Source organism: Ornithodoros turicata, chromosome 1 (genome assembly GCF_037126465.1).
Source record: "Ornithodoros turicata isolate Travis chromosome 1, ASM3712646v1, whole genome shotgun sequence".
Lineage (NCBI taxonomy): Eukaryota > Metazoa > Arthropoda > Arachnida > Ixodida > Argasidae > Ornithodoros > Ornithodoros turicata.
The window spans coordinates 56,740,184-56,752,088 of NC_088201.1; the positions used below are offsets into that span (position 1 = coordinate 56,740,184).

At 44.9% G+C, this 11,905-nt stretch overlaps 1 protein-coding gene across 1 annotated transcript; it reads left to right on the forward strand.

Annotated features, from left to right (window-relative positions):
• The first annotated feature begins 9,395 nt into the window (after nucleotides 1–9,395).
• On the forward strand, nucleotides 9,396–10,295 carry LOC135393922 (zinc finger BED domain-containing protein 4-like). The gene has a single exon (XM_064624311.1). The coding sequence runs from the start codon at nucleotides 9,396–9,398 to the stop codon at nucleotides 10,293–10,295; it is 900 nt and encodes a 299-aa protein (XP_064480381.1).
• The last annotated feature ends 1,610 nt before the right edge of the window (nucleotides 10,296–11,905 follow it).

The following is an 11,905-nucleotide window of genomic DNA, read 5'->3' on the forward strand; positions in this document are numbered from 1 at the left end:
CGAGGGATTCAAAGTACAAAAAAGGTTAATAATACAAAAAAATTCTTGGCATACCTACCTACATACATGTCCCGGACAGCACATAAGAAACTCAACAGAATATAAATGTCATCATGACATTGGTAGACAGACTGATACTGAAACAAATCGGAAGGGGAGGGCTGGGTTCCACGAATAGGCACTTGTTCGCTGCCTCCTCTTGAAAGAAAAGTAGCACCGAAAGTCGCGTGCTCTCTCAGAGACCAACGTAATCCCCTCAAGACCGTGCCTTTTAGACGCGAACTCGTCCCCCCTAGCTTTGAGTGTAGCTCAACTGTACCAAATTGGTGGCTCTGTTGAACAGTGCGATGTCATTTGTTTTTCTGGTGAACAGTATGATGTCATTTGTACCGTTTCCAGGGCACTTTGTACAAGGGTTTTGTATGCCAGCAGCAGCAGTTTTGTATGTACTGTCTGCGAAAGGTAGTTTTCGTGTCCACTTCAAGTAGACAATTTTTTTAAAGGGACAGTCGCATCGACCACAGATCGATTCCGAAACCACAGTGAAATGAGATTCCCCGTCCTTCACTGACCATGACTCCGAAAGTCCCATTCCGATCGACGGAATACTTTTTGCATAATTCGTGTGTAAGCGGCGCTACAGCAGACGACGGATGCGGTCGTCAAGCGGAACTCCCTGCTGAGAATCTTTAGCAACGTCACAAGGAATCTGACCAATAAGAACGCGGCGAGCAAGAGGAGTCCCCGCGTCCCCGCGGCTTGCAGCTGGCATGAGCAAGGTCAGGGAGACGAAGGCGAAGGCACCTACGGAGATGGCGGACTCGGAACGCGGAAGTGGCGAATCATGCTGTTCAAATGCCTTTAGTAATAGCTCCCGTGACGAATATACGAATATATGTGTTTGATGACGGCCCATATTCGACGGATCCGCTTCTTCTGCAAGTCGCTGGTGATGTACGTGCCGCAGCTGCGTTAGCGCAACAGAACGAGCCTCAGGACCACTGCTTTAGGTACGTTCATGATCGGAGTGCTCAATACTTAATCCCGTGACATTCACACTACGACGCAGGAAACAATCCAAGTGTTTGTGCGGCGTCTGTGCTCCCCAGGAACCGGATGAGTGTCTATATGCTGCAGTGCTGGTGAAGTGGCAGAGTTGTGCAATGACGGCACGCACCACACGCACGCATCACAATTTGTTCCCAGCTCTCTGTCATCGGCCAGAACTTCTGGTGGTGTATCCACTGCAGTATTGCAGCGACGATCACAGTCTTCGCCTACTGTGCCCACGATAGATAGGCACGTCGAGCAATCCTTATTTTCGTAGTTGTCGTCGTTGTTTGCACACACGACGAATGCCCTATGAAAGTTACGAAGGCTCTAACCAACTGTGCAACTCAAGGGCCGGGTTAGAATTAGAATGATTGTCAGGAAATTACTGTGCTACGTGTTTAGGAAAGTGTCCTTTCTTTTTACAGCTACGTCAGGTTCACTGCTTATTGTGTGTTTACAAGCTGAGTTTGGAGATTCCTTGGACCGAGAAACAGACGACAGATACCTGGGTGTGTCGTCCGCATGATTCGCCAACGTTTTTCCATCCTGGTCCTATCAGGACTGTCATCTTTTGTGTGCCTCATTTCCTGTTCACACCTACACCATAATAGACTTGCGTAGTTTTCAATTGAGAAGTGTGAAACAGAATCTGTGTTACCACAGTAATCCCGAGAAGTGCAGGGGAATAGGCAGGAGCAGTGTTGCAGCATACAGCATCCCTAGTAGCACAAAACGTATTGTAAACGTCGAGGAAAGGTCTAGCCACAACCACATTTTCATCTAGGAGACGTCTTCAATCTGATCTACATTACGTCTTCTATCCCCGGATAAGTTGACGCTTTCCCGAGTCTTGAAGACGTGTTTGTGGCCGTCTTGAAGACGTTCACAAAATGTTTAGAACACTAATTTGAATGTGAGAAAATTCAGCCCTGTGGATATCCACCGGGTACAGTTTTCCGGAGATCTGCCTCTTTTTTCATTTTTCAACCTCAGTCACCGTCACCACACGTTCCATTTTCTGTTTCTCCCAGCAGAACTGCAAGCAGCACTGCCACGTGGCATTTTGGCCAAAATCGAAGACGCGGTTCACCAAGGTGGACCGCGTTAGCAGAGGTCCTCCCACCGTAAGAACAGCAGGCTCCCTCCACAACGTTACACGTAGGGGAACCAGAGCGTAGAGGTGGTCTATACCCTTTCAAAGGGAAAACAGATACTACACATTGCTCGTCTTAGAAACTCCCGTAAACTCGATAGCCGTGCTCGCCTCTGAGTCAAAATGGAGGGTGAGGTGTCTAAGTTTATTTCAATTACGCACACAAACAACACTGAAGTGGGAAATTTCTGGGAGTATTAACTCACCGTCAACTCAACGCCTGTGTTTTCTACTGCTTTTGGTTTGAGACAGTCAGTAGGTCCACCGAAAGTAAACTTATACAGTGCACACAAATCGTCCTCGTCTAAGATACCTCTTCAACACAGATGTCGAAGACGTATTATAAACGGAAACTCGGTACTTCTTGCAAACGTGAACGGAAGACGTTTACGGGAGGTCTTCCTTTAGGATATCTCTTCAACAGAGATGCCGAAGACGTATTATAAACGTTAAATCGGCGCGTCTTATAAACATACTATAAATTATGGCTTCTAGACGTCGCGTTGACGTCCTGATCGTCTTCTATTCTAATGTGACCAAATAAAGACGTTTCCGCGACGTTTTGTGCTACTAGGGATAGTGTTGTCCATTCAAGAGCCATCTCACAAGTCCACATCCAACTCTTCACGCGCAAATATTTATTATTTGCTATGCACAGACAGTTATCAGCGTGCACCACACTGGCAATGTCCCTTGGGATCTGAAGCGGGGACTCACAAAAATAAAAAAATAAAATAAACAGTTTCGTAAGTACTTCAATTGCAATGAAAACGGGACGGTTGGAAAGTAAATTGGACGGTTTCATTAGACGGTTAGACGGTTTCAGTCATTACACAGGAAAAAAACTAAGGGTGTTGGGGGGGATCTGGATAGATCTCTGGGCACAACCAAGTGTAAAATTTTGGAAGGGTTAGTACATCCTGAAATGACCCTCATGCCTCAGACCCTACTACTCGAATAATGCACCTTCCTTTTACAGTAAGAGGCCTCTTACTATCTACGGCATATCCTATCAAAGCTCACAGGACAGCAAATTTGGCCAATGCTTATGTGACGGTGCCTCGTAGAACATGCAGCTTTTCTGTTGAATTGACACTACATCTCTGGTAGCCCCTTTAATGTCTGGGGGTAGGTGCATCATTTTACATTTAACCAGCAGTAATGTATAGCATTGCAAAAAAGGAAACAAGGGCTTAATCTCAACGCTGCATCAGCATCATTCATCATCTCACAATAACGTTGTTGTTGTCAGCCTCTGCACAAAGATTTGGGTGGACCTGAAACGGACCTTTTTTTTCTTTTCATTTCCTGTTTTCAAGTTATTTTGTCTTGGCATGTAACTGTGAGATGTCAGTAGAAGCCATGAAGTCATTCTCTTTACTTCTTGAACTTGGATGAAGAAAGCACTGTTCTGGAAGATCCTAATTTGTAAGAGGCGTCGTAAAGGCATTAGTGTAAAAACCAGGTCTCTCAGCAGAATTGCCGTGCACACACGTACATTGTTTGATGCCCTTTCATGGATGGATGGGACTTGGATCAGCAGCACCTGGTCCTTCTATAACACAGAACGTCAAAAGTGTATCTCAAGTTGGCTACGACCAACCGCAAAAACCGTCGCCCTACAGCACACAAACAGTTCACAAACAGAGAGATAAAAGGAAACTGGGAAGTGGTTTATGGCGCTTACGTTACGGACAGAGGTACTATTTGTATATAGTGCCTGTTTCTAACACCAGCACACAAACAGCGTCAGTTCTTCCTTTTAGTGATCGGGGTTCATAGTTTGCGAATTGTTCTGTGTCCAAAAATTGTAAACACATTATATGTATTTAAGTAATATACGTACCACTTGCGCTTGACCCTGTCGAGCTGCCTGCAGCTGTAATACACATGAAAACCAATCATGTCTACCACATTCCACAAAAGTCACAGGTTCAGTAACAGGGAAAGTTTCATGATAACGCGTCCGACAACGAGAAAAGCCAACACGTTCATATGAATGACATCATGTTCTTTTACTTGTTTATTGTATTTTATTTATCTAGTTATTAATCATAGGTTAGGGGATACCTTACGTTGTACCGATTTCGTCTTTTGCTACTAAGTTACTCACGCGCAAAAGTGACAGATCCGATTGGGAAACTACATAGACATTGTGACTTACTGTCGAAGTTGCTGGCTCGCTTTGTTCGTGGAACACTGTCGGAACGGCGTCAAGTTTCAATTCGTTCCTTTTTTGTGTCAATCCAAGTTGCACTTGTACGATGTTCTCATCCAGGTACACATTATCGGTGAAATGCGAGGAGCATACACGGACAGCATGAACACTCCTTGCTTCATCTGGATACCCGCTAGTGATGTAGCTGCTTCCAACTTTCGCTTCGTCTGGGGTCTGGCTGTAGCTGTATCCTTGGCGTGCGAAATCAACCATCGAGGTTTTCGAAGGAAGTTTTCTTGGAGTCAGGAACGCTGCGTCGGTTTCCAAACGACATCTCACGCGAAGGATGCAATCGTAGAGATAGTATCCGCGTCACTTGAAAGTGTCACATGTGAATACGGGCGACGTGCCGGAAAAAAACAAAGCAGCCCCAGACTTGGCGGCAGACGACAGCGTCCTTCAAAGCGGATTAGCCAGATTCCACCTTGCGTCACGCGATGTTGTTGGCGCTGGCGCTTTCGAGGATCAAAACGAAACCGGATCTTTTAAATTCGATTCCTCATCGCCCGGTCCGTTTTGGAAGGAGAAAATTTGGCAAATAGCTCGGTGGTAGTGTACCGAACACGTTGGTATTGGATTCGTAACGACGGTTCCGGATGCGACAGTCCCTTTAAGAGACTTAGAGGATGCCTAGCTACTGTGTGATTTCCACTAAATATCAGAAGAGAGGTGCACACCTAAATACCTGAAACCCTCAACTCAATTAATTGTAGGATCAAAATAACATGGGAATATATTGAGGTTTGTCTTGTTCACAAAAGATATCATTGCACACTCTGCAAAGTTCATCGGTAGTTGCCATGGCCTACATCAATCATAAACACTGCAAACCACTCATTGAGCATAGTCAATCCACGGTACGCTGTGATTTCCCCAGAAATTCATCGCTGGGGGGGGGGGGGCATACATTTTCTCATTCTCAAATTATGCTGTAAGCAGTGTGAAATACAACTCAAAAGTAATTTAATGAGAGACAACTTGTCACCAAGATCAGTGTGGGAACATTGAAAAGGAAAAATAATTCTAAACCATAATGGATTCCTATCCTATTTTATGGTACAGTATCAGATGAAAGTAATTCAAATAATATTAAAGAAGTAATCGTGCAAATTATCAGTCAAACAGTGAAGCTGGCTGCAGTACACTACAATGTGTCACATGTAACAATATCAACTGACACATAAACCTTAGGGAGGCCGCAATAGTCAAAGCGGGGGTTACACCACTTGGCGAAAAGAAAAAGCACATGAAGTGAACGCAATATGCGACAAAACCAAGGAAACTATCTCGCTACAACTGCAATATATTGAAGTTGTTTTTTAAAAAATAGAAGTTCAGTTCAGCGCACAGATATCAGCTGTCGCACACACAGCCATCCCGAAAACTATGCCCATCTTCGTTGATGCACCCACGAATCCAGGGGCCACGAAGACCGCCGGGGCTTTCCCACTCGGATTAAGTGTCTTGAACAGTGAACAGTTTGGTGTACATTCCAGAAAACGAGAACAGCTGATTGCCGATTTCATGGGCGCGGCCATGCGAGCCGACAAGGACAGTTCAACAGAGGAGCAATTTGAACGCGAATGTGGCGCTAGTGGTAGGCGCAACAATTTGCACTTCAAACGACGTAAAACACCAAAAAGTGAGCAGCGAGGATGCTTGCTTGCTCATTTGTCATTATTTGGGCCTGTAATCCACATCAGGGTTCAGAAAGGCTGCTAAATGCCGATGGCCGGCACAAGAAAAACGTGTTTGCAATGTTTTTTGTCCCGTTGCGGTTCAAGCGAATATACCTTTTTTGTGCTTCCTTCCTCTCTTTTCTCTCTTGTTTTTTTTTTATCGTTTTCTACTGTTGTCGGTTCGTTCCGGAGCCCTAGCTTGGAAAGCTTCTCCTGTTTAGTTTCGGTATAAATCGGAATGTGGGGGCAAGGTGAACAGTCCACCGCTCCTCGAGTTTTCACGGTGCCGGCTCTGCCCCCCCCCCCCCCAGAATTTTCCCTCCGAGGACCTCTTTGTATATGCCGTACTTCTCAATCTCTAACTCCATGTCCCGCAGTGCTCTCCTTCAGGTTAGGTTAGGTTAGGGCTCTCTCCCCCTTGCCGTGATGGACTTCCGAGTTAGTGCGAGCGAGGTACCTCCGTAATGGAAAACCTGAAACGGTGCACTACCAACAAATGTCACCGCTGTGGATAATAATTTGAAGCAGTGATGGCCACTAACTACTTCTACAGTAGTTTAACTATAACTACTAACTACTTCGTGATTGAGTATTTTAACTAGTAGTTCAACTACTTTTAAGGGGAGTAGTTAAAACTACATACTTCTTTAACTACTGCAATGTAGTTTAACTACATCTATAACTACTTAACGTTATCCATCAACACCAATCCCTTGTAGTGTTCTTGGACACCTAAATATGAATCACAAGCAATGATGAACTTTGGCTCAAGGCACTGCCACGATCGTCAAATACAAAGCTTGCGGCGGGACTCTTTCTGTGCCTACGCGATAAACTAAGTTGCATAATTATTTCACAGCAAATGAGGCTTCACTGGACAACAGTGTTGCGGACTTAAATCCGGGGATTTGATTTAAATCCATCAAAGGGCTCGTGGATTTGATTTGGGATTTGGTTTACGAGGAAAATATGGCGACGGTTTGGATTTGGATTGAATCACATTTTTGAGAGTTGATTTGGATTTGGATTGAATCACATTTTTGAGAGTTGATTTGGATTTGGATTGAATCACAATTTTGGCACATGATTTGGATTTGGATTGAATCACGTTTTTTTTCGACGGAATTGGATGTGTATTTGGTCAAGCTCCTGAAGGAAAATTGTTGGAATTTGACTGCTGCGAAATTTGACGTCGATGGGCGGGCAGATTCTTTGTCAGTCGTATCTGAGGCCGTCTCTGTAATTACGTTTTTACAAGACATTTGGCTGAATTGCATTTCACACATGTTTACACATGATGCAATACAACTCTTAATGATTAGAAGGTCTAAAAAATGTTTGGATTTCAGATGGCTTGCATGAATCCCGCCATCTCGGTTCCCAATGTCCCGCCAAAACTTATGTTTCGTTTAAAAAGAAATCCCATGATTTTTTTTATTGCGTGAAGCAGTCTACGGACACTGTTTGTAGACTGCTTCAAGACACACCACCTCTAAGGCCTATAGCCATCTTCCCTTCCGAGCACTAAAGATACGTCATGCAATACTCTCACATATAATCACATGGGTAGTTCGATGTCTATTTCAGAACGGTATCACAGCTTTCTATAATTTCTTAGAAATGGAACGCATTGGAGAAAGCACACCACTGGTGCTCTGAGCTCAGGCAATGTACGTTCGAGAAAAGGACTACCATACACCTATTTTGTCTGTTTTATTGGTTCTGAACTGCGACTGAATGTCCACATGAGAACCAGTCGTATGAGGTCATTTGTGTCCAGGAACAGGAATGTGAATGTTGGTTGCCCTTTTTCATAGTGGCTTGCTTATGGTCAACTTGGTGCCACCGCAGAACTCGTACCGCAAGAACGAACGACGGAATAGTCCTCTATTTAAGCGAGTGTAGAGTAAAGGATGATGTTGTTTCCCCTCTCTGCTATTGGATGTCCGCAGTGGCCCGCTACCCGCTGCTTTCGGAAGTAGCGAAACATGCATTTGCGGTACGTGTAAGTAAGTTCTGGAGCAGTTGAACGAGTGCTCTCTGCAGCCAGCCTGATCAAGACCGCGAAAAGAAACAAGCTGCAGCCAGCTACATTGGAGCAGCTGGTCTTTCTAAACAAGAACCTGCGAGAATAAGACTGCTTACGCGTGTTGGCGGATGTACTATTGAGTTTGTTATTACACAACTGCGGTGTGCATTCTGCCGTCACATTTAACACAACATAATTCCCGGCAGTTGGCTTTATCATATGTGCCGAGTAAGCGTATTTGACAAATATGTTACTCCGATTTCCACGCGAAAATAAAATGTCAGTGTCAACCTTGGCATCGCTATGTTGGCTGTTCATACTCTTCGCTGCAGGTGAGGTTTATAGGTGTTTATACCATGTCACGGTCTTATCCAGCGAATGCATGCAGTAATTGTACGACCTTGTAGACATGGTCAGCTGCATGCTACAGTTATTTCGGGAACTTTAGCCCCCGGATTCGTTGACGAATTTGCTAAATCCTGATTTAAAACCGGATTTGATTTAGCACTCCAAAAACAAATCCGGATTTAAAATGACTTGATTTGTCACCTCAAGTTTAAATCCGGACTTGATTTGGATTTGATTTGCGGTGTTCCGAAAAACATCGATTTGATTTAAATCCGATTTGACTCGTTAAATCCGCAACACTGCTGGACAAGCATTAAAAGTGAAGATTTAGTACACATGCACGACACAATTGCTCTGCACCTCCGTTCTCATCAAACAAGTAGCTCAAGGTAAAAGTCGGAACCACAATCGTGCCTTAAAGCTTGCGGCAAAATCGGAAGTAGTTTGCGCCTTCAGTAACCTAACTACTGTAGTTTAGGGGTGTGCGAATATTCGAAGTTTCGAATGCGATTCGAATAGTTCGCGCTATTCGAATGGTATTCGGAAATGGTTACAACTATTCGATTTTTTCGAATATTTTTCGAATATTACTGGAAATTGCCGTGACTGCCCGTTCGTGAGAGGCCGCAGATAGAATTGTGTACAGAAAACCAAAAATGCGCGTAAAAGAGGCGGATTCCGCAAAATTGGTACTCCATGCGCGCAGGTATGAGTCCTAGAAGTCCCCTGCACTTCGTTAAGCGTGTTTAGCGCAAACCTAGTGCAACCATATCGCCATCGTCACCGTCCTTCCTTCTCCTCCTCTTCTTCCTGTTGACGCATGCTACTCACGTGCGCGAGTCGAGCTGTAAACCGAAACTTTGGAAGTGCAACTGGTGCCGCAGTCTTCACGCCGCTACGCCGTTCTCCGGCACAATGGAAACGCCTGACGAATGCCCGACGAAGAAAAAGAAGCGCAGTGCAGTGTGGAAGTACTTCGAAGAATCTGCGACAGGCGGGAAGTGCAAGACCTGTGGCGCGTCCCTTCAGACGCCAACGGGGACGACGGCTCTTGCTAATCACTTGAGACGACACGTGTTGGTCTTCAAGGAATATCAAAATGAGTGTCAGCAGCTGAAAGACGGTACGCAACGCAAGATAACAGACACGATGAAAAGGCAGGACACCATATCCTCACGAAGGAAGGAGGCTCTTGACGCGAAGGTGGCAAGAATGATTGCCGTCGATCTTCAGCCGTTCTCTATTGTAAACGATCGTGGTTTTCGGGAGCTGATGACAGAGGCTGTCCCGGGCTACACACCACCATCAAGAACGTCTCTTTCACGGACGATCATACCTAAGTTATATGACGACACGAGAAGGAAGGTGCAAGAAGAACTTCGCGCAGCCTTTGAAAACGGTATGGAAAGTATATCATTCACATCGGACATGTGGACTTCATGTGCTAACGAAGCCTACATAAGCCTGACTTGCCACTTTTTGGACTCAGCGTATTGCTTGAAGCACTATCACCTAAATACATCGTATGTCTCGGGAAGGCACACCGCCGCTAAGATCGCGTCAGCCCTAGAGGAACTGGTAGCGGAGTGGAGTATAGACACTCATGCGTGCCCTGTGTATATCGTCACCGATAACGCCCGTAACATGAAGGCAGCCATCAGAGAACTAGGTTGGTGTGAAAGGTCGTGTATGGCGCATACACTGCAGTTAGTCATAAGTGATGCAAAGGACTGCACACGCGGCATTCAAGAACTCTGTAAGAAGGCGAGGGCAGTAGTGGGACACTATAAGCACAGCACTCAAGCTCAGGGATGACTGGACGAATATCGGCGAAAGTCTGGAAAGGCTCCACTCCACGTCAAGCAAGACGTAGAGACTAGATGGAACAGCGAATTTCTGATGCTAGATCGTCTGCTTGAGTTAAAAGAGGCGATATGTGTGGGCTTTGCATCTCATGATATGCGTGTGGATGGATTAACGGCCTCCGACTGGAGGCAAATGAAAGAATATGTTGGCACCCTTAAGCCCCTGGCAGATGCAACGACAACTGCAGGAGGGGACAAATACCCAACTTTGTCATCCCAGATACCAATCCTGTATTGTATTTTTGAACACTTGAGGTGTGCCTCAGAGAAAGAAGACTCAGAGTTTGCCCAAAACCTGGTCAAGGGTCTAAAAACGAGGTTTTCTGACTACCAGCTTGATGTGGCCGCCAGTCTAGCAATGTTTATTGATCCCAGGTATAAGACTCTCATCTACAAGAGTGTGCCGGCAAAAGAAGTATGGCTAAGGGATGTCGTATCCAAGGAGCTAGAGAAATTAGGACCAGATGAATGGCCTTCCTCGGTCGAACTGACTCCTCATCAAGAACATCAGTGTCAGTCAGCTAGCACAACACTTTGGGACAGTTTTGACCTGCTTGTCAAGGATCAAGAGTGTTCTGCCTCCCAGCCACAAAAAGAACTGGAGAACTACACTAGTGACAAACCAGTGAGTCGTGATGCTGACCCATGTCAGTGGTGGTACACCACGGGGCAACACAAATTTCCCCACTTGGCAAGACTTGCACGGAGGTACCTACCTATACCGGCAACATCAGTGCCAAGTGAACGTGTTTTTTCTTTGTCCGGCAATGTTGCATGCACACGCAGGGCCCGTCTTACACCACGACATGTGGAACATCTTGCTTTTTTGCATGATTTGATGATAATTTGTAGCCCTTTCATATGTGTGCCACCTTACTTTGAAATGTGAACTTCATCAAGTTTTCTTTGCTTCCAGTCTTGTATTAAAACTGATCACCTCAGATTCCAAAGCTATCGATTGCATCTGAGTAAAGTGCATAATCGTCCACATGTACATGTGCCACACGAAACAAACTCAGGGCTGATTGCAGAAATCAACGTCTTGGCATGCGATGCGGAAGTCTGCATAGATATGATGACAGCCATGATCTTGTCAGGCCACCCATTCTTATGAGTGAGCCAATTATTTGATTTAGTATTTCCAAACTATAAAGGTGAGATATTCGAAAGGTATTCGTTTCGAATGTTCCGTACATATTCGAATTCGACTCGAAATGGTGCCAAATTATTCGACTTCGATTCGCATTGAACATGAAATATTTGAAATCGATTCGACATGGGGATTTTGCTATTCGCACACCTCTACTGTAGTTAACTACTTGAAATAGTAGTTTCACTAGTAGTTGCCACTACATTTCTGCAAGTAGTTGATAACTACTTTTTAACTACAATCTGGTAGTTTAACTAGTAGTTTAACTACATGTAGTTAACTACTGGCCATCACTGATTTGAAGCATACAGATGAAGGACTCATCTCATATCTAAAACGACTGCCAGCAATTCTGCTCTTTCTGTTCCTCGAAAGAAAGAAAAACTTCAGCTTCAAAAAAAAGCTTCATA

Excerpts from the sequence above, each read along its gene's own strand:
- LOC135393922 (XM_064624311.1), top strand. The coding sequence starts at position 9,396 with ATGGAAACGCCTGACGAATGCCCGACGAAGAAAAAGAAGCGCAGTGCA.